General features: G+C 47.0%; 1 protein-coding gene across 5 annotated transcripts in view; it reads right to left on the bottom strand.

Moving 5' to 3' along the window:
- LOC135253660 (E3 ubiquitin-protein ligase HECW1-like) overlaps nucleotides 1–22,544 on the bottom strand; it is a 75,490-nt gene that overhangs the window by 24,659 nt on the left and 28,287 nt on the right. For 4 of the 5 annotated variants that reach the window (XM_064333238.1, XM_064333237.1, XM_064333239.1 and 1 more), the window contains 6 exons: nucleotides 20,104–20,179; nucleotides 15,620–15,789; nucleotides 7,529–7,671; nucleotides 6,721–6,821; nucleotides 4,813–6,246; nucleotides 2,371–2,472 (listed from right to left, as the gene is read on the bottom strand). In XM_064333238.1, the coding sequence (XP_064189308.1) occupies nucleotides 2,371–2,472; nucleotides 4,813–6,246; nucleotides 6,721–6,821; nucleotides 7,529–7,671; nucleotides 15,620–15,789; nucleotides 20,104–20,179 (2,026 nt within the window). The remainder of the gene's footprint in view (nucleotides 1–2,370; nucleotides 2,473–4,812; nucleotides 6,247–6,720; nucleotides 6,822–7,528; nucleotides 7,672–15,619; nucleotides 15,790–20,103; nucleotides 20,180–22,544) is intronic. The other variant, XM_064333242.1, reaches the window with a different exon arrangement.

Here is a 22,544-nt window from a genome sequence, read left to right as displayed (position 1 = left end):
AGGGCTAGAGTCCAGCACATACAGCTCTTTTAAATGGCTGACAAGTATCAAACTGTGTGTGTGAGGGGCAGGGGGGGACCATTTGTTTTGTGATTACTTGACTGAAATTCTTGAATAAAACTGGGAATTTCTAGATTTGGGCCCTTGCTAGTGCAGGATTAAGCACTGCTGCTCTGTTCTATCAAATACTGTATTTAAATAGAAACTACACAAAACAACATGCGCATACAAAATCTGCAGTCACTGCAGCTGGTCTGCGTGCGCATACAGCTGTCAAATATACTCCTGTTGGAATAGCAATGAGTCCATACAGTCACTGCAGCTGGTCTGCGTGCACTCAAACCATACAGCCACATACAGCTGTCAACATATTTCTGTTTGAATAGCAATGAGTCAAATCAACCAGGGAAATAGATTAGCATGTTAGCCTTATTAGAGCCAGCAGAGCCACACCAGGCGTTCAGAGAACATCGCTGTATTTTAAAAAGTGCGGGTTGGGTTTCATCTGGGGACGTTGAGTGGCACAATGCTGAGAAAACAATTTACTGCCAAGCCTCAATTTTCCAACTGTACTTTAAGCATCGTGACGGTCCTGAAAGTGAAAGAAATGAAACTCACGTAGAATCCCAAAGGCACAAGGATAATCGCTGAGGTGGTACTCACAGTAAGCGCTCTGCCCCATTGACTAAATGCAGAGACCCCTTTGAAATAATGGCTGCCGTGTGTCTATGACTCCATCCATAGGAGTCAGATGTCCATAAGAATGTTTCTTTTTACCTTCGCAATATAATTGTTGAAATAACAACTGAAGGTGTAAACCTACGCAGCACAGAACGCACAGGCCAGTATTCCGCATAACCCCCTGAAAGAGAAAACGCACTAGCTCACGTGCAAATATAACAAAGGATTATGTATGCAGTAAATCCCTGTCTGTGTATCGGTAGATGAACATGGCAGAACAAATCCTCTCTACGCTTTTTTTCTAACAGCTGGAAGTGCTGTATTTCCTCGCAGCGGTGGTGCATTGGCCATAAGATCTTCACCAGGAACTCCCTGCTGAGCTGAATTTGAGAGTCTATATTTAGCCCTTTGACTGGGTGCCCATTTCATTGTAAAAAGCCACCACTCAGCAGGACTATTGTGGATATGACATTGCACCAAGGCACAATACCACTACAAGTCAGCATGCAGAAAAGCAAGAGTCTTTTGTCCTCATTAACAATAGCCTTGGACTAAAAATATGCTGTGAATCAAAACAAAACTCCTTCAAGGCGCTAGCAATCGCAAGATTTCAGTGTGTTTTTAGACATGTATATGAAAACCTGCATATTTTTTATTTGTCTGTGCGGTTTTACACTGGATCCTTATAAAAGAAAGACATACAATGTTTCTCCAGCTTCTCAAGCTGTATTGCAATGGGGGAGGGACCAGCTGGTTTGACAGACGGGTCTCGAACAGTCGCGATTCTCTAAGTTGGGGACCTGGATAGCTGAGGAGCAGCGGGCGATTGCCTACTCTAGCTTTGTACCATCATTTCTGAGTCCATTTGTTATAAATTTAGAGCACAATTTGTATTCTGCCTCTCAACCGCTTGTCACCATGGAAACTGAGAGCCCAGGTCCCAGATGTTGAAGATTAGCCTAAGTCTAACTCGCTATCTGACACATAACTCCGGAGCATAAGGCTAAACACTGCGAATGGTGCGCTGCACGTCAGAGCAACCTTTTAGCATTACAGCTTCCATTAACAAGAACAGAGGAAGCTAATGCCAGCACTCAGGACACAGCAATATGATAACATCTCAGCAGTGGGAGTGATAGAAACAACATACTGATACGTCCGCTCATTCCTTCAGCCTTATATTCTAGGCAAAGGAACAATGACAGTACAATGTCATATTTGCTGGGGTAACATAAAAAATTCAATACCATGAAAAGAAAAAATCATAGGGATTAGCACAGAGGCTGTTTTTATGATGCATATGAATATATTGTAATATTGTTCATTGTAACATGGATACCTGCTACTGCCATGTTCTGAATGGGACCAAATCAACCCCCATTCTAACTTCAGAGTTGAATACAAAAAACGTATGGCTACTCAAGACACAAGACGTGAAACACACCGATTCGGAGATTCCATCAAGACTCACTGATCCGTCCAGTGACATCTGAAAAGGTTCGACTGCTCACACCTCAGAACTAATGGAATCCAATGGCTGGATGAATGCAATGAAAGAAAACAGCTCTGAAGGGATGAAAATGAAAATTGAAATATTTCATGTGTGCACGGTCCCTGGAGGAGTACCTCACAAACATGGTCATGTGAGGACGGGTGGCGTGGGGGTGACAATGACACCGGATAGCTTACTTGGCGGCAACGGTTCGTCAATAGTTGGATAATGGTGGGGATCAGGTCGCAAAGCAGGAAGTTGGTTGACTGGAGGATGACTGCATGGCAAGGGACACTCGCCTACAGAGACGAGAAAAAGAGAATGAGCCCAGAAGCCAAGAAAAAAAGTGGAATAACTGAAAATAAAAGTGACTTTTATGTGAAGAAGAACAAAAAAAAAGGAAATAATAAAAGGAGCTAACAAGGCGACTCGTGTTATGCTCCCCCTTGTGAGACCTGTCTCGGAGAGCTGCTAGGCTCATCTTTTCCCCTTGAGCGCAGTCAACAGCTTGTAGGTGAGGAGAGATAAATCAGCGACGGAGGAAAAAAAAGTGTTTACCGCTGCAGAATAGACGCTGGATGACTGAAATTTAATAACGGCGTTCTATTTCGGGAAATCTCCCGGCTAGGCGAGGCTGGGAGTAAATCTACTCTTATTATTGCGAGGAGAGACGTTGTGGGGATTTACATCAGCCCCCCACCCCCAAGCCGCCGCTAATTGTGTCGGCTGTGGGGGGGGCGTGCGGGGGGGGGGCATAAACAAGCCGCCGAGCTCACGGCTCCTCCCGATTCGCCGCACAGGTTGAGGGAGGGGGGGGCGGAGGGAGCATTTAAGGAGCCGAGCGCCTTGTTAAATGTCAGCTGAACCGCACCTCTCTCTCTCCCGGCGGTGAAACCCCGCGACGGGGCCTCTGCCGCGCTCGGATCGGCGCCGGGCGGTTCCGCTCGGCTGGGTTTACGGCGAGGGCGCGGCTTCGCGGGACTCGCCGCGTCGCGCTCGGAGAGCCCGCCGGTCCGCCCGACAGCCGATTTATCAGCCGCTGTAACCCCGTAAACGGTTTTACACCTACTCGCTATATTTATCCTACGGGAGAGGAACGGGGATGTGTACATGAAAATGACTAATACCGTCTCAGCCTGCCGAACCACGGGCAAGGCCCCATTTTATGTGGGTTTTTAATATCACCTGCTCCCTGGACCCTGTCAGAACAATGATAGGCCAGTTACCTTGGTGAAATTAGTTAAGACTTAAATGTCATTCAAATTCAAATTAGGCTGAAGTAACTGACGCGGATGGAAATCAATGGACAAAAATAAAAAACGAATCTTTCAGGAGGTTAGCAATTCGCTGACTGAAGCAGAAAGGAAGGCCTGTTAAAATGCTCTGTGACCTACATTGCAGAGTATCAACATGGATAGAGACAGGAATCACATGTTCTGCATCTAGCTGAAAGAAACAAAGGCTCTCGGCATTTCATACAAACACCGTCTCGACTCCAGTCACCACGAGGGAGAAACTTTTTCATTGGTCGTGCGGTTGTTCAACAGTCACAAGACCAAGGCAAATCTGCTCGACTGCGAACAAGCAGTACGTGTTTAAAAAAAAAAAAACAACATTTGAAAAGCTCTCAGTCTAACTGACGAGGTTCTCCAGCTTTCCCCTCAGAACCCACACGACCGTTTTACCATTGAATCGCGCCGGTCGCGGCTTTTCTTCTATACTGGCGTCGGGGCGCTTTCTCCCGGGACACTTTGTTTGACACAATGAGGGGCAGAGTTCACCGGACAAAGGGACAGGCCGTCTAACGGAGAGGGGCGGAGTCGGCTTTCACAATGCTCGCCGTTGGCCGGGGCCTGCACACACAGCGCCGTTTGTTGGGCCGTAGTGACCTCGTTCGTACGGGTGACCCGATGCACCTCCGCTGCCCGCTTTCTTCCGAGCGCCGCTCTGGCCGCGATCGAGGAGCCCGGAGACGCACGTCATCCAAGGCCGGATATGTGAATGGACATCAAAGCTGCTGTTTAAATTGGGCAAGTTGAAAAGCGCAGGAGTTCCCCGCACTGCCAGCGCGGCATTTAAAAAGGGGGGGAAAAAAATTTAATTAGGGTGGTTTGTATTCTTTGTTCGGGTTCGTTAAACAAGGTCAAAGGATTTCAAGGAATTAATTAGCGCGCGGTGACAGATATCAACCACAAATCTGCGGGGAGAGAAACAAGCCCCCGATTCCTTTGGCTAATTGGTTGCCAAACCCATCACAGCTGTAGCTCTCTGGTCTTGGTAGCTCTTCGGTAATGATGCTGACCTACTTTCAGTCAGTCCTTTCAGTGGGCCTTTTTAAAAAATAGATAAATCAAATAATTGATCACTTACAGCTCATTTATGTCTGTGTGCTAAGGCTACCGTATTAATGCGCAAAAATGACATTTTTATGATAACCGCAAGGGAAGAAGTACACTAAATAAAATCTAGGAAAAAATGGTTTAAAAAGGTGAATTGAAGGGAGTCAATATTCAAGGTCGAGCAGCCTGAGAGTGTGAGAAAGAGCAAGAGAGAGAGAAAGAGTGAAAGAGAATGAGAGAAGAGCACAACTGTGAGTGTGTCTGTATTTCATGGCAGAGACGTGCGTAAGAGCGCTTCACCTGTAGCTCTGCTGCTGGGCCCGGCCACAGGCGACTCCTCAGAGTTGCTCGGAGGGCTCCCCTCCAGCGGCCCCGGCTCCCCCGGCCACTGGGCCGTCCCGTCGCCCGCGTCCCGGGCCTCGGGGCTCTGGACGGAGTCGGGCGCCGACTCGAAGGCGCTGTTCTCCTCCTCCTCCTCCTCGTCCTGCGAGGAGAAGACGGTGCTCTCCGACAGGCGGGCGCTGTCCACCGAGGAGAAGCGGGTGTGGCTGCAGAAGCGGTTGCGGCCCTCGTAGCCCGAGTTGCTGTAGCAGGAGGTGCTATAGCAGGAGGTGCTGTAGCAGGAGGTGCTGTAGCAGGAGGCGTCGCACAGGTCGCACTCGCTCTCCCCCCCCGGCGGGCGCCCTCCCCCGGCCTCGCTCTCGCTGTCCGGCCGCAGCCGCTCGCCCTCCAGCAGCTGGTTGAGGTCGGAGAGGCGCTCGATGGACAGGCTGCGGGGCAGGGCCCGCCGGCAGCAGGGGCCCGGCTCGTCCGACGCCAGGGTCTGGGAGGCGGCCTCGGAGGCGCTGTCCTCCGCCCCCCCCTCCTCCCCTTCCTCCTTGCCCTCCGGGGGCTTGACGGTGGGCTCCTCGGTGTCGGGGTCGAGGTCGGGGTCCGGGTCCGGGTCGGGGTCCTGGCTGAGCTGGGCGGAGGGCAGGCTGTGGAGGAGGTGGTGGATGCGGATGTAGTGGGTCCGGGGGGTCTCCGGCTCCCCGCAGGCCGAGGCGATCACCGTCTCCAGCTCGGACACGGGCAGGGAGCAGGGCCGGTTCTTGCGCTTCAGGGCGCTCCTCATCCGCAGGGAGCAGCACTCCTCGTCCTCCGTCTCCTCCTCCTCCTCCTCCTCCTCTGGCTCCTCCGGCACCTCCTGTTCCTGCACCGAGGCTGGCTCTTCCGCCCTGCCTTCCCCGCTGTCCGCATGAGCCACCTCCGTGAGGGATTCAGCAGGAGCCTCTGCCCCCTCCACCTCCCCCTCCGCCTCCCCCTCTCCCTCCGCCTCTACCTCCACCTCCCCATCAGCTATGACCTCATTCGCCTCGCCCTCCTCCTGTTCAGCTGGATTCTGCTCCTCAGTCTGCGGATGGGGCAGTGCCTCACCCTCCTGCTCCTCTGTCCCCGGCTCCTCTGGCTCCTCTGTGACTCCTCCCTCCCTCTCCTCCTCCTCCTCCTCCTCTGCTGCCACAGAGGGGCCAGGCTCCTCCTCGCAGGGCGCCGTCGGGGGGGAAGCGTCCGGAGGGCCGGAGGCCTCTGCGTCAGCCACGGTCTCGTCGGCGGGTAGCTCCGGGGCTTCGGGCCCCACGCTCAGGGCGTCGTCAGCGGGGGGATCGGGTGCGGGGTCCAGACCCTGGGCCTCCACCTGCTCGTCGGGGGCCACAGCGCAGTCGGGCTCCGTGCTGAGGGACACCTCCTCATCGTCTGCCGGCAAAACAGTAATTAAAACGACGACTCCACTTCCTGCTCACGCCGCTGTGGCCACTCAACCCTGAACGTCTCAGACAGCACAGAAGCTTTATCTAGTTGCATTCACATGGAGCAAAGTGACCCACTTGTACAGTATTTTATTTAGCTTTCATTTGTTTGGAAAAAAAATAATTCATATAATGTTTGTTCACCTGGTGTGAATGCACAATTTTCTCTCTTCTAGTATTTCTTTCTGCTTCTAAGAAAAAACCTTTGTATTGCCTCTAAAGGATTAGCTTGATGTACGTAACTAATAAATACTATGTAGGTCAATTATCCATTAAAAGGAACCACTTCTGTCCCCTCTGTTTAGTTATTTATTGTGAAAATCAGGTTATATAAGTGCAGTGTGGTCACAATTCCAGACTCTGAGTCTGAGACCAAAGTGCCCTGAATGAAAGTAAAGAGGATAAATAAACGGGCAGAAACCTGGATGAATGGAGGAGGTTATCTCAAATCTGAACTGCAGCTGGCCACTGACATGGTCGGTCGGCAGCCTGCGGCCCAGCGTGTAGCTCACCACCCGATCCCTGCCGAGAGAGAGAGAGAGAGAGAGAGAGGGAGGGAGAGAGAGAAAGTGTGTGTGTGTGAGAGAGAGATAACTGTGAGTGTGTCTGTTTTTGACATGACAGAGACATACACAAGAGAGCGAACATGAAAGCGATTGATTCATTTAATGTCTACATATAACTTGTAAGATATTTTTACATATAGATCATTCTTCATCTGCTTCATTGACCGAAATTTTGAATTTCACGCAACAGTGCTGCAGAGTTAAATTAAGGTAACCACCACAACCAGAGTGTGAGCTTTTATCCTAGTACTGTAACTCACACAAAGATTAGCAAATCTAAAATTAAATAAGTTTCTGACACTTTGTAGAAGTAATGTAGACAACAAGAAATGCTGCATGATTCCGGAGGACAAGGCTGTTAACACGGCTGAGGTCTCTATGTGTTTTTAGCACTGCCATATTGCACATTATACATTATACATTATACATATATCAGTAGCCTGAACAGAATAAGAAAGGGCAATAAAAAGTACAATCTGTGCAGACTATTTAGAAATGCTTCATTATGTATGCAAGTCAACAAAGAATGTTATGCAACGGCATAAATAAATGATTGTAAGCTGAGTGGAAGGCTCGTTTCCCCCCTTTACCCAGCTCTGCCTGCCTGTGCCCTGCCCTGGCCTGCCCTGGCCTGCCCTGGCCTGGCCGACCTGGGTGACCCACCCGATGGCGTGCTTCTCCAGCAGCCTCTGCACAGGCATGGACAGCTTGCCCAGGAAGCGCTTGATGATGGGCCTGCTCTTCGCAAACTTGTCCTTCACCTCGATCTCCAGGACGTCCGTGGGCAGGGACACAAAGTTGAAGCACTGGAAGAGATACACACTGCATTGGGCCAGGGCATTTGTGTACTTTTTGACTGGGTCTTATCATCAGGATACACAGTCTGAAATTACTCAGTCTGTGTGAGCAAGGTTACCAGCAAAACAACAAGTGCATGCAGGCAGAGCAGTAACACCTACTCTGTGTCCTTGGCCACCTTTCCCATTCATATTTCTCACAAAGGTTGGAAGGCTAGTGCACACCCACCTCTCAGCGCTCACTGTAGCTGTCCATGGTGCTGAGGGTGCCTAGACTGCAGGCAGTGCTGTCCAATGTCCTTAAACTCTTTCAAAGATGCCAAAAAATATTCCAAAATGAAAGAATGAATGTGACCTTTTCTCTTAATGGAACATGGTGTAAATACCTTCTGAATGAATATTAAAAGTAGAATGTCATGGAGTTTCCAAAAAGAGAACATTTAATGTGATTAATTGAATACATTAAACATAATGTAATGCTATAATACTGCCTTGTTGAGCTTGCGTCTTTAAAAAGAACGCTCTTAATGTGATGTACGGTTTTAGTGCAGTCTGCTTTTGGTTGTGTTGCGGCCACACAGCGGTGGGGCACAACTGAATGCGAGTCGTCATCTTCCATTTACTGCCCTTGTAAATTTTGTCTCTTCCCATCCTGTGAAAATTGTGCTGTGGAATGTAATTTGCACCCAGCAGCTGCCTCTTTGTGCCCGGCAGCTTTGTCATCTCCAAAAGTCAGCTTTAATTGAAAATTACAGCTTTCTCTCCGTTTAAACGCGGGAAGCGCACCAGCTAATCTTTGAGTACAATATCCGCTTTCTCCGGCAGTTCTGTTAACTTTTTAACTTCTGTATGAAATGCGAACCTTGTTCTCTCTGGATGGATATATATGACTTATTGTACTGACACTAGAAATAGAGAGAAATGATTTTAAGTACTAATGTGAAGATGAATTCCAGGGCAGGCAGAAGGCAGTCATAATATGATGCTTCTTGCACACACCACATGCAAATCATTTTGGAAATGTGGCGTGTGCGCACATGTGTGTTTATATGTACATACATAGCCATGTTTCTCCCAGTGAATTTCTGAACTGGTTACTGGGATTTTTTACCTTTGGAATGTACAGTGCCCTTCAAAAATATTAGCACCTTTCACACTGTTTTGTGGCCAGTTAACCATTTATATGTACATATGTAAATATTATACACAAGACAAAGGAAGAACAGTTCAGAGAACTTCAGGCATCCCGTCAGTCCTGCAATGGCAGCACTGAGCACAAACAGGGACACGGCCGTCGCTCGCTCTCTCCCTGCATGCACCTGGATTACAGGGACGCGTGACAGGAGCGTGGAACACCCCTATGCGGCCACGGCTTCGCTCGCACCAGCGGTTCGTAAACGGCTTGGACTCACGTGACACTCCAGACGTGGCTAAGTCAGCGGTCAATACGGCTTCCATTTTCACCATCGCTTCTATTTTAGGGGGCTGGCTCTTCGTGGAGCCCATCTCTCAGCGGGCGAAATTGAAAATGAATCCCATTTTGCCGTACACGAGGCCTCTGAGTAGGCCGGCAATCGCGCGCAGATTGAATAATGCGCTCGTTACGGTTCCATTTCCTGCGGTGCGAAATGGGAACCGCGATGCACTCACTTTTTGTTGTCGCTGCCTCGATTACGAACAAAATACACACAGACTGTGCCAAGCAAATGGCGGGCTTGTTCTCTGTGGCACTTCTCCACATGGTTACAGTTCCTTGTGAAAACTGAAACACTTTCCGACTTTGTTGTAGACCAACGTTTTGCTGTCAAACTTATGCTACGAAACAACGTCCTTGCATAAGGTGCAAGTTTATACATTTTTTCTAAATCTCATCATGCTGTATCCCAATACTCTAAAAGGGGAGTGGCCTGAGCTCATCGTTTTCATGTTGTTATTGTGAGATCAACCCAAAGCACATTGGAGCAGGTTGTTTTTTTTACCATGTTTTCAGGAATTAGCCTGGAAGCTAACTAAACAGACCCCTTTGCTCGTTTGCAATGGTTAGATAGGACTGGGTTACATTGAGAAAGGTACAGTCAAAGCCCCAAAATCCAGCCATTAATAATATGTCATGTCATAAATTGTCCGCTTATGACTGATTGCTGTAATTAAAGAGCCCATAGAACCCGCGGGGTCGAATAGCAGCATGGCCTCAGCGTGGCGCTAAGTGTGTTCAGCACCAGCGTGTGAACTGTGGCACTAGGAGGCCAGCCAACACACAGCTGTGGGGTTAAGGCTGTGGTCAACATTAAGGGCCACACAGTAAGTAGGCTTAAAGGACACTGAGACCTGCTAAATGGGGCATTTGGCTTTTTAAGTTGTGGATATCCAGCGTGCGGGCGACGGGGAATGGACAGTCTTGTCTGCCAGCTTGACAGCGAAGTGCCAGCATACTGCATGCGTACGCTCCCATTGCCTGGTTTGAAAATGCTGCTTGTTCACAGACACGGTGCAACCTGTGTCTGACAAAGAGGCACTTGGCACACAGGGCTGACCAAAGAGCAGCAGCGTGTTGCTGTAAAAAGTGTTTTGAGTGTGAAAGATTGGTCCCCCTGAGGAAGAGGTCATGCCCTGATAGGCTGAGCCCCAGGCCCATCTGTTTTTATTTATGCACCATGCCCTTGTGCAACAGAGGTGGGCCGCACAGGGAACGTCCCTCTTCCTGAGCCTGAAGCGTAGGCGGACCCAGCATTCCCTCATTCCGCCCATCCGCAGCAACAGAAGACCAAGGACAGACGTAGGAGGGACATCATTTTAAAATGCTCGCCAATCAGTATTCCACCTGGCGCTTCGTCCGCGCGGACTGTATCCTGAGAAAACCTTAAGATAAAGGGGTGCCGGCAATGCAAATGGGTCACCCTGGCTCACGGATGCATTTGCAATAGAAACACACAGCTCACCTCCGGCGGATGCTTTGTGCATTTGAAAATGTATTCTCAGAGAGATAGTGTATGTAATCCCCTTTCCTATGTTTATATTTCAGTTTGATATGACAATTCTAACCCTGTCAATACTATCAGACTCTCAGTTGGAGGACACATTCCGCATCCACTTCTTCGAGCCCTGCAGAGAAAATTACTGAGCAGCTCAGGCTGTGATAGAAATACAACCTAAGACTGATTCCTGATACATTTTAGCCCTCCAACTTGCGGACCCCTGAGCTGACAGAGTTTCTGGGCTGCTGAAATTCAGGGGTTTGATTATATGAAAGTATCAGGCAGGAAGTGAGCCCATTGTCCTCAGACTCACTTTCCTCTGTGGAAAAATGTCCGCACAAACAGAGGGAGGGCTCATTTACCACACGCTGGCCCCTCCATTCTCACTAATCCGCTGATGAATATTTAATAGGAGCACCAGCTAAGGGAAGGTTACCACTGACAGTGCATGAATTGCAGGATTGTTGCTCACAGTTGGGTCATTTCTGTAACGTCTGCAGACACACATTGAAGAGTTGAAAAGTAAACAGGGCAAGCCCATTTGAGATAAATGATAAAATGATCAAGAATCATAATTCCCATCCGAAATAAAGAGAGCTACAGCTACATTAACTGAGTGATCTGGGTTTACTGGCTAGACAGCAAATGCCTTTCACAAATAGCATCACATATTCACATACTGTACCCCAGAAAACAGAGGTAAAGGTCGGCAATCAGAGTTGCCATTCACTAACAGGGCAGAGGGCTCTGGGGGTGGGAGAGGGTGAGCCACAGAGCACCACCCAGCCTATCAGGAGAGCCAGGACGGGAGACATTTTACAAATGCTGTAGGTTCAAGAGTGAGCAGGAATCACTCCCTTTGCCACACGCGTGTTAGTGCAGCCCAGGGCATTTTCAGCCTCCAGCTCTCTGGTCACACACACAGCAAGACAAAGATGAGCTCTGTACAAACCATTCGCTGGAGATTTCTCTCCATATACAGAGGGTAGTAATGGGCTTGTAAACAAATCTAGTTGATTCCGGAAGTACATTTGCCTTCCCTGAAATACTTAACTGCAATACCAAATAAGCATATTCAAAGACACAAACTAAAAAAAGCAAAATATAATCTCTGTGATAGGAAGCGTCCAAACCTAAGTATGTACAGAATGTTACAAATGTATTTTACAGATATGTCAATGCAAATCAAGATGAAAATGAGTGTTGGCCCACTCTGGAAATATTATAGAAGAATCTTTCAAAGAAAACTTGAAAATATATTTGCGGAATGAGTTCACATACAGTATTTACAAATTACAAAAATATTACAAATTATGACAAATAATGAAATGGTGTTGAACATGGAACATGAAGAACCTCACCAGCTGTCAACTTCAACAAATCGCAGATTTCATTGATATTTACAATATAACTACAAGACATACGTGAACAGAAAGCATGTATGCTCACAATCCTTCGTGGCTGTGGTAAAAAGATGAATAGCTCATGATGCAATATGGACAGTGTTCGGTTGCTTTAGGAGTCTGTGGGAGTCTGTGTAGTGTGTGCCTAATCCTGGGCTGCTCCTGGGCTCCCAGGCCCTCGCCCCGAGCGCTGAAACTCCTCTGCAGGATGAAGGACGCGGCTGTCCTGAATAACAAATAGAGGAGCTTGGGGGAGGGCGGGGGAGACCAGCCTGAGGCTCGCTGCGCCCTGAGGGGAGGGCCCCGTTCTCTAGCGGAGGTCCTAGCTCCGCGTCACAGTGGCACTCTCCCCCCCCCACCCCACCCCCCGCCCTGGCACATCACTGTGCGTTTAACCCCCGAGGGGGACGCGTCGCTGTGGCGACGGCGCAGGCAGCGCCAGGGCTGTGCCACCGCTGTGCCACTGCTGCATCTTGAACCCTGCCACACGGAGACAGGGGTGAGGCCACACCCCTCAGCCCTCTCTGTTGTGTCACCCTCAAACCCTAGAGAAACTCCCTGTGGGAGATGAAGCAGACTTCCTGCTCCTTATGACAGCCCCTCTTGCCTAAGCAAGTAACCAACCCCGCGGAGATGTCATCACCGTGGAGACAGTGCAGAGTTTTATGCCTTCCACTGCTGCCTCTCTCATCGCACCAACATTAACCCTGAAAGCACCATTGCCATGGAGACAGAGCTTGAGCTTTAGTACATATTCATTTAGTGCCCCATCAGGCATGTGAGGAAACTATTCCTGTGAAGACAAGAGGTCTCACACCTCCTATAAATGACTTTGCCATGTAGCCAGAGTGAGTGTCACATTGATTACTTCAGACTGCATGTGCACCAGGAAATGGGGGACCACTGCATCTGTGCCATAGGAGGCGGAGACTAGCCCAGCAAATGAGGAGCCAAAATGGCCCTGGAATGAGCTGGGGGGACCTGGGGGGTCATGGCTGGCTGTGGATGCCGCATGGCTGCAGAAGTGGAATAGGAATGTCCTCATTAGAGTCACATGTAAAATAAGCCTGCCAATTCCCCCAGCGCAAGGCCTCCACTCACGAAGCGAAGGAAGAGATGAAAAGAAAATTAACCCTCTTCCCTTATCGGTCTATTCCCTTCCCTGCGCTTTGACCTGTTTTCCCATCAGAGGCAATCTCTCTGCCTCTTCAGGGCGAATCACCCACACGACGAGCGGAGAAGATTTAATAAAAGGTGCATAATGTCCTGAATAATACCAATTATCCGTCAGGATTAGCCGTCCTGTGTGGGCAGATATTGTTCCTAATGCGCTCCCTGAAAAGGAAAGATATTATTATTGTATAGAAATAATTCATCAAAGGGTGCAGTATACATTATGAATACAGCCTTTCATCTGTCAATAAAATTCAGTAGCCTCCTTTTCTCTGCTTCTTTTAACTAAAAATTCAGTTGTGATGGATTGATGTTCGCTCTGAACAGAGAGTGAGTTTAGTGTGTCTTTGTGTGCCGAAGCCGCTGCAGACCCTGGGATTGTTAGCGAGTCGCTATCGCGGCGCTGTGGTGCTCTCACCTGCCTCTGCCTCCCAGCAGCAGAGCCTGGGGGGAAACCCCGATACCGAGCGACGCGTACAACCGCGGCGACAACATCTAAGATCCCGGCCTGTCACAATAATCTCCGAGACCGACGGGGGACGGGAGGATGTCCCGCAGGGCGTCCCCTTTCCAAGAGCATCAGCGATGATCCATGCATCACCCCAAGCGATGACACCGAGGCAGAAGCGTGTCACTTATCCGCAACGTGCAGGCACGGCACAATGTATCGGGTGCCGTAGAGTAGCGGGACTGCAATGTTGCGTTTATAATTTGGCAGCCCTGCAATGATTTCCCGTTTAATTTCTGTGTAGGCAAACAGACCACACAGCACAACGCCAAGATCACAGGAGATTTCACCATCATCTTCCATGTTTAACTGGCACACATTTAAACAGGAAGAGACTGATTTACAGCCAACTTTTAAAAAAATCATTAAAACTAATTAGAACTAAGAACCAAGTGTGTTATTTTAGAGACAATGTGAGCGCAGATATATAACAAAGACTTGCAACCAGCTTACCCAGTGAAATGAAAGACAGAGAATCCACCCAACACACAAGTTTCAAACCTCAGCTGAATACCATCAGCATTTAATAACCTCTTATTTTCCATATATGAATATATAGCTGTGGCTAAATGAATGTTCATGTATGAAACACTGCTAAAATCACTGCCTGCCAAGAGGTCTGAGAATCCCATATTCTAAGTACGCCCACAGTGCATTCTTATCTGATACTGACTTTCTCTCTAAAAAGGATGTGTCCTGTAGTAAATGTCCCCACAATCACTTCCATTTACAAAACCAAGCTGGATATAATGGATCCTCAAATTCTTTTGATCAATTCATTGCTCTTCCTGGACTGTATGTGACCATCCCCAATTCTGACCCTGCGTTCTCAGCAGCGGATGTAACAGCGAAGGAAGATGGATCACACACAGAATTAAGACAGGCCTCCAATTCTGGACCTCAGCTCTGTAACTGCTACCCTTAACTGTCCATCATGCAGAGTATTAACCAGTCAGTTTCACAACACGGAACAACATGGAATAATAACATGCTGGGAATCGGTAAATGACATCAGATAATATTATTATTATTAGTGTTATTATTATTATTATTATTATTTTTATTATAATTACTTTTATTATTATTATTATTATTATTATGTATGACTTATACAGTGGTCCATTCCATGTATCTATTATTACATTCCCTATGGAAAGCCACCAGAATAATTGAAATTGATTACAGCAATGAAGGGTTACTTGGCTCACTTATTGATATCGGATTTAGACCTAATATTCAACAGTTGTCCTGTTCAATGTAAAAACTGATTGAAAACACACTAAATCCTTTGTTCCTATACATCATACTTAAAGGATTTATTGAGCATTGCTCTGTTTAGCAAGGTCCCAAAGCACCGCTGTGAAACCATCACACAGGGAAAAGAAATCAATCCCAGAGTACAAAGCATGCGGCTTCTCTGGAGAGACAGTCCGTGAGGGAACAGCTGCTGGAAACATTCCAAATGAACCTGGAAACTAACCTGTGAGCTCAATGTAAAATGGACACGTGACCACTTTGCGCTACTCACAAACTTTCAGACAGAACTCCACTCAGGACAGTCTATTATTTTGAAAAAAGTGTTTTCAGACTGTAATTCCCATTAGATTAGTCTCAACAATATTCACCCTAGAATATACTCTACAATATCTATCTCAGGACAAAGTAGCTGTGTCATCCAGAAAATGGCAGCCTCCACATAAAAAGAGAACACAAAGGCTGCTTCAGTAAAGGCAGAGAGACCCACAAACCCACATAGGATCTGGAGAACCGTGTGACAAGTCTGTTCTATTCTAACTGAAAAAATGGACAGTATTTAGCAAAGGTTAGTCACATGGAGGACATCGCTGCTGATCAGCAGTCGTGGCGTAGTACAGAAATACCCAGGCAGCCCCTCTCACCTCTCTCTGCCACACCGGGTTGATGGTGTTGCAGACGATGCCGGACCTCTTCTCCTGGCCGTGGTGGGGCAGGGCGGGGAAGATGCTGTGCTTGCCGGGCTGGATGGCGATCTTCAGGTACGGGTCGGGGTTGAAGAACATGCCCTTCTTCAGTCCCACAGCCTGGAAGTCTGTGCGGGTGAGCAGAGGAGCAGGGCTGTCAGCTTATGTCTAAACAACCACGGGGGGTTGGGAAAGCCAGACACAACAGACTAATCTCTGGTGGTAAACATGACCTTTTAAGAGTCTTCTGTGCCACCAGTTAAAACAGAAGCACAGTTTGGCAGCCAATGGCACACGTCCCAGGCACTAAACATAATTGTGCGGGTGCATGGTGACAGATGGTGCTTCCCTGTGGTATACTGCTACGGTATACTTTCATGCAGTATACTGCCTAGGCAACGCCTTCAGCATTAAGAAGAGTGTGAGGCTGGTCCGCCGACTCAGATGATTATGCGCATTGGAACAACCTGTTCTTAAAAGGTCTCAAGGCTACTGATTGGTTAACAATCAGATGACCTTACGATGAGACCCTGAAGACGCTGCTAAAATGACACAACGCTGATGTCATATGTCTCTGATGTCACTGACGGGAAGTAGGCATACTGAGAAGTGGATGGAATCATACAGTAGTTTGGATAAATCCCTCAGGAGCTCATTAGTGCTTTCCACGTTCAGTTATAAAAACAGGAAATAAATTCTACTGAAGAATGCATCTGATTCAGATGTGCGCTATGGTGTGGCCCTTTATGCACGGCAGGGACAGAGGATCTGTCCTTATCTGTTCTGCACTCACGCGTCTCCATTGATCAAAGCCCGTAGCATGAGAAAGGGCTGTTCCCTGCCTCTCTCTGCCTCCCCTGATAAATGGCATGCAGTAGTTAGGAGGGCCATTTCCCAGTGCGGGCTGCCGGGGCTCCCCTTCCTCTCAATCAGCAATCAGCACTTTGTCTTTATCTTCTCAGTTAGAATTAATAGGCCTTTATGGCCCTTTTCTCCTACCATTGCTGAAAGCTCAGCTTGCGCAGAGGCGAGGGAAGTCCTGTTTCATGAGCATCAAACTTATTCTCCACTGATTTAATTCTGGAATATACAAGCTTTCAAGCAGTTGGGTGTCCCTTGGCTAAATTCTATATGCTACAATTACTATACGTAAGCGTGCATTAAAATGGACATGTAATGGAAATAAGTCTGTGCCCTGCAGAGATTGTGTTAACTTCTTTTCACTTACGAAATCAACAAAACATGCAATTTGACTGGGATGCACAAACCTTTTGCTGTCCATTTTGCTGTATATACACTGTATTTTTTCTTATACAGTTTTAGATTTGTAATTCTTATGCAACTTGCAGAAATGCAATGCTACTAGCTTTGTTTCAGCACACTGTGCTACATCTGAATAAAGGATAACTGATGGGAGGGTGGATTGTGTAAGAGTTTTTAGGGGCATGTGCTTCCTAATCCTGGAGCTGTCTTTTCACACGGCATATAACAGTCCTACGAAATGGATCCTGAAACTTGGAAGACAGTACCTCAAGATTCTCAGTCAAGGCACTACAATCCAGCTTGACACAGGCAAACTCTATTGCTCAAATTGAATCACAATCAAGCCTTAATTAAGATAAGAATACTAACTGAAAGGTTTGTTTTTCTTCACAATCACAGTTTCATTTAAATATCAGAGTCAAGCAAAAACATGGATTGAATCCATGTTTCTACCCAAAAGCTAATAAAGTGAGTGATAGGATTCCTTCTGCTACGCAGCGTCAGTGTATAGTAACTTTACTGATGACAAATAGCACAGTATATTCAAAATGATCAATTTCAGCGAGCTGCTTAATCAGAGGCACATTGGGGGGAACAGCCTATCCTCACAGCAGTGATTTAGCTGTGCAGAGAATGGACGGAGGCAGATTTAGAGGGAAGGATTGATGGAGGGAGGGAGGGATGGGCAGCCAGGGAGTGGGAAGAAGAACGAGCCTTCAGGAGGTCAGTTACACCTTGCCCCCCAGCGAGACGGCAAAGCGCTGACCGTCAGCAGACGCCAACTAGTGTGTGTCAACCGGGGGGGGGGGGCACTGCTGATGCATGGCGCCTCTTCTCCGCCACAGTCAATCCCATAAGCACCCTGGTCAGAGTCACTCTACTGTCTGTGCCTGCTAAGTATGGCCATCTAAAATAACGTGGCGATCGCACGTTCTGTCTGCGAAGAGTAAATACAAAAATAATTAAAGCCTGATGCTCACCCCAGGCAATGTACAAAACTATTTCAGACCGGAAGTTTCCACATATTCACTTAATCATTTAATAATTCTTAGGCTCTTGGGCTGTCCTATACCCTCCATCATGAATACTGATGAGGAAGCAAGCATCACAATATTGACACAAGTAATTGATTTGTGACATAAAACTGAAATATTTTAGTGATGTAAAATGTGGCCTCATCCCTTGTTTATGATTTGTGGATGTGCTATACTGGCCCCGCAGAGTGAAGCATGTGATCTAATTGAGAGATGAGAATCAGAGAGATGACAGACTGCAGCATTTCTCTCTTTTCTGTTTCATAAGGTAGTGTGTACAGTATTCATATGTGTGTGTATCTGCATGCGTGTGTGTGTCTGCGTGTGCACATGCGTGCATGCATGTGTGTTTATCAAAAACATATCCTAATATACATCTAAGGTCAGGTTTAGTAAACTTGTACAATGAGTACTGTTACAACATTATACATGATGATAATATGAGCAGCTAGCAGGGTACTTCTCAGGGGAGTACAGCACATATTAATATTGGCAATCAGTCTTCATAGAAAACAGCCAATACCCACTAATCTCTTTTTGACTGGGAATCAAGATGTGCAATTGGCTTACATATGCTTATAGTCTTTTCTGTACCCAAAGCCACACCAGTGAAATGATTTCGTTTTTCTCTTACCAAATTTCACTTCAATATCATTTATTCTCAGTCCATTTATTAAGCTTAAAGGCAAACCTTGTCCAAAATTTTTTTTCCCTTACTGTTTGGTGCATTGAAACAAGGTCTACTTATCATTCCCTTAGCCATCCAGAAGTGGCTTGGCATATTGCAGGCTATTCTATAGAGGCTGAGCCTGTGACGTGCAAGATATTATTTTTAGATGCTGTTGCAGTGGGAGATCCTGGAATTCTGCACACACACAAAAAAAGAAAAAGCTCAGCAGTCTTCAGGTTACAAGGACTCATTCTAGAGGAAAACAAAATGCATATAAACACCATCTCAGCAGTGGTGCACTGAACAGAGGGTACTGGCCAAGAGAAACAACCTTTAAAAATCCTTCCCCAAAATATGGAAACTTAGCTTGTCAACCTGAAACTGCAGACTGCTTCTAGAGTACGTGTCCACTCAGCAAATCTTTACATCAACGTCTGCCTCTGCAGTACATTTCTGTAGGTCAGAAAAGTGTTGATTGTTGTGAATCTATAGCACTGTATCTAAAAAGCTTGATGATAAAAGTATTTCTTTGCTCTGTTCATACTCTGCTCTAAGAGTAGTGATACAGAATTTAAGGCATATCAGGACAAGATTACATAAGACCATATTTAGGAGTAAAATAACATATCCAGAGCACTTTGCTGTTTTATAAGTTCTTGTTGAAAGGACTGACTCAACACTGCTAAAATGGGGAGGGTTCGATGGAAAAGTCCAGAGATGCCCATGGGCACTTCAGCACTTAGAAAAAGAAAACACTCTCACGAAAGGAAAGAGCAGGCATTGCTCACGGAAACGGCAAGTTCACTTTTGCCTTACGTAGGAATGTATCACTGGCTTATCACCCCATAGCTGCTCCAGCATAAATTAAAAATAAATGAGGCTACAAGCCAACATGATAATGGATTGATGAAAAACAAACACTGACCTGTCTTAGTCATATTAAAACTCAAGCTTTGTGGTGTGCAATAACTGCATGCGAAGCACACCATATACAGTATAATTAAACAATAAATCACTTGCTTTATAAACTGATTAGAGCATCAACATGGCTAAGCACATGGTTAAATGAAGCATGAATGTAAAAAAAAGCGGGCAATATTTTCAAAATGAGGCCTGAATACAGTTAAATCATGAATAGTTCTGTCCATATCTGCTTGCAGACATTCACCAGAATTTGACTTTGCTTATAGTCCGTCCAGCACAACAACGAGTCCAATAATAAAAGTCACAACCCATTTTGCTAAGTCAATGCTACACTGCATAAACACATTCCACAGAACAAATACATGGGCTGGAATAAGGCCTTGCTTCTGTATTACCCTGACCATCCATCCCCATAGAGAAGCACTGAACCTTAAAGGACTCCAGTGGGAAGAGTGGACCTGCCTGTCAGTGGCGATATGGCAACACTGACAGTGACAGAGTGACGGGTCGGTGGTGGGCAGTGGCGGGCGGCGGGCACATGGCGCACTCACCGGACAGGGAGAAGCTGATGAGTCGCCGGGTGCCCTGGCTCTGAATGACCTCCTCGCCGGTGACGGGCTTGAACACCTGCGGAAAAAAACGGCGTTACGTGATGAAAAGAGAAAACGATAGAGAGAAATAGAGAGATAAATCAGCCGGGTCTTCTACTCCTCCCTCTTTTCCTCCTGCCCTGGAATGCTGTACTCAAAGCCCATTACACCAGCCAGGCAAACGGCCGGATCAATAGTGCACATTCATTAGGGCTCAATTGATCCAGCATCCAGGAAGCAGGGGAACTGGGGACCACAGGAGATGGGTCTTCTCAGAAAAAGAGAAACTGCATCCACAACACTTCGACGGGGAAGACCGGCACCTCTCTCACAGTGACTTTATGATACCCTGTTTATCGACAGCATAAAACTACATACACTCAAAAATGCAATTTTCAATAAATAGCAAACTGCGCAGAGGTATATTTTATCCTAAATTTTTCAATCTGGAGGACGTGTTTGCAAATTCCTAAATACATTCACTGACAGCATTTCTGAAGTCAGCAGTCTCTTTGCCCAGCAGGGTGTAACTATGTCTCAACAACAGTGAGAAACGAAGTAAACCTGATTTATTCATCTAAATGGAGAAGTTTTCAAGCATTTTGAGAAATTAAAATACACAGAAAGAAGAACCACATGCTGAGAAATTCAAGCACACATGCTCTTGACCAGCTGCACAAAATGAGATGCAAATCCTTTCTTCAACTGTATAACACAAAAGCCATCCTGGTCCCACTTCACAATAACCAGACTTCACAGATTACCAGCAACCACAGAGAGATTAAAATCTGAGTGGTGCCTGTATTAAGCTCTACAATCTCCCTTCACTGGTGGATTTGCTCACAAAGAAAATCTGTATAAGTTCACTCATCTGGTGCTTATTCGTTTATCATATAACGAAATAACATGTTTATGTGGATAGGCAAGGATCACAGTATAAAGACACATGAGGAGATGTTCCACATGAGGACAGACATGTGGATTGCATTGTTAAAAGGAGAGGTCGTTGTTGAGTCATGTTTTCTGAGTGCTGCATGATCTTCAGTTATTACGTGAGGGCTATGCTTCACAGAGCAGAACCCACGCCTCTTTTCACGGGCCTCTGGGGCACGGGGGGGTGGGGGGGGCAAGAAACCTGAGATTCGCTGAAGGTGAAGAAACAGCGAAAGCACCGAGGACACCTGCTGTGAAACACAATGGCCGCCCCTGCGCCGCAGCCGCCATTGAAAAGGCCCGCGGAAAAACGGCATTCCGCTCAGAGCGAATCTGCCGCACGCTTCAAAGAAGTGGGTCACGATCCACCTCTTTAATGGAGCAGTCTTCAGACACTGAATGGCCGTCTTTTGCCAGGGAATCTTTGTGATCCTGCTCTTAAGCGACCGCGCCGCTTTTCACTCCGCTGAACAGACTCCCCCTTTTTTTCTCATTGGCAAAGAAACCCAGCTGCACGTTGGCTCTGAATGCTAATCTTCCGCCGAGGCAATCACGCAATCCTGAGTTTGGGGGAAGAACCCCTCGGGCTAAAACATGTTCTAGATGGATGAAAACATTGATAGATGTTGTACCGACTGCCACATTATCAATGTGTTCATTTTCTCACATTGAAACAAAACAAAACCATTAATCCCGGCTGATTGATGTCGCATAAAACTGGCCCTGATCTGTTGGGTGGTGGAGGGGGGGGGCTATTAGTGTTCACAGCGCATGGCTGTAGGTATGGCGATACGGAGGAGTGATTTGTGAGGAGCAGGTCTGTTAAAGCTATCGGTCTGTCAGACTCTGGCTCAGGCACGTGTGCTGCCTGCTGAATCGCAGAGAGAGAGTGAAAAGCAGGAAATGGAGGGAGGAATCTCCACTGCAGTGCGGCTGCTTGCTGACGGGACCGGGGCCCACGTGAACAGCTTACACAGCAGTGGGGTGAGTCAGCAGCCAGCTGGGCAAGGGAGTCCGCACACACACTCACACTCACACTCACACTCACACTCACACTCACACTCACACTCACACTCACACTCACACTCACACTCACACTGACAGACACACACAGATATAGACACACACACACACACGCACACGCACACAGACGCACGCACACACATACAGACACACACTCACACACTCAGATGTACACACACACACACACACACACACACACACACATTCCCTCTCTTTTGCTCTCCTGATCATTCATTCTATCCTTGCCCTCCTTCAAATAATTACATTACAGAACATTACTCAAACCTACACAGACCAAAGTTGTTGTAATTGAGCACTAACGTACAGAAGACAGAAAGGTATTTAAGTCAAACTTTACATTACTAATATAATACTCGGTATTATAATACTACAGAATGAAATGCTTTCATTTTTTTCTCTACTGAAATCGTGTACACCATATATCC

Source organism: Anguilla rostrata, chromosome 4 (assembly GCF_018555375.3).
Source record: "Anguilla rostrata isolate EN2019 chromosome 4, ASM1855537v3, whole genome shotgun sequence".
In the NCBI taxonomy this organism is placed as follows: domain Eukaryota; kingdom Metazoa; phylum Chordata; class Actinopteri; order Anguilliformes; family Anguillidae; genus Anguilla; species Anguilla rostrata.
This window is presented reverse-complemented; position numbering and strand designations above follow the sequence as displayed.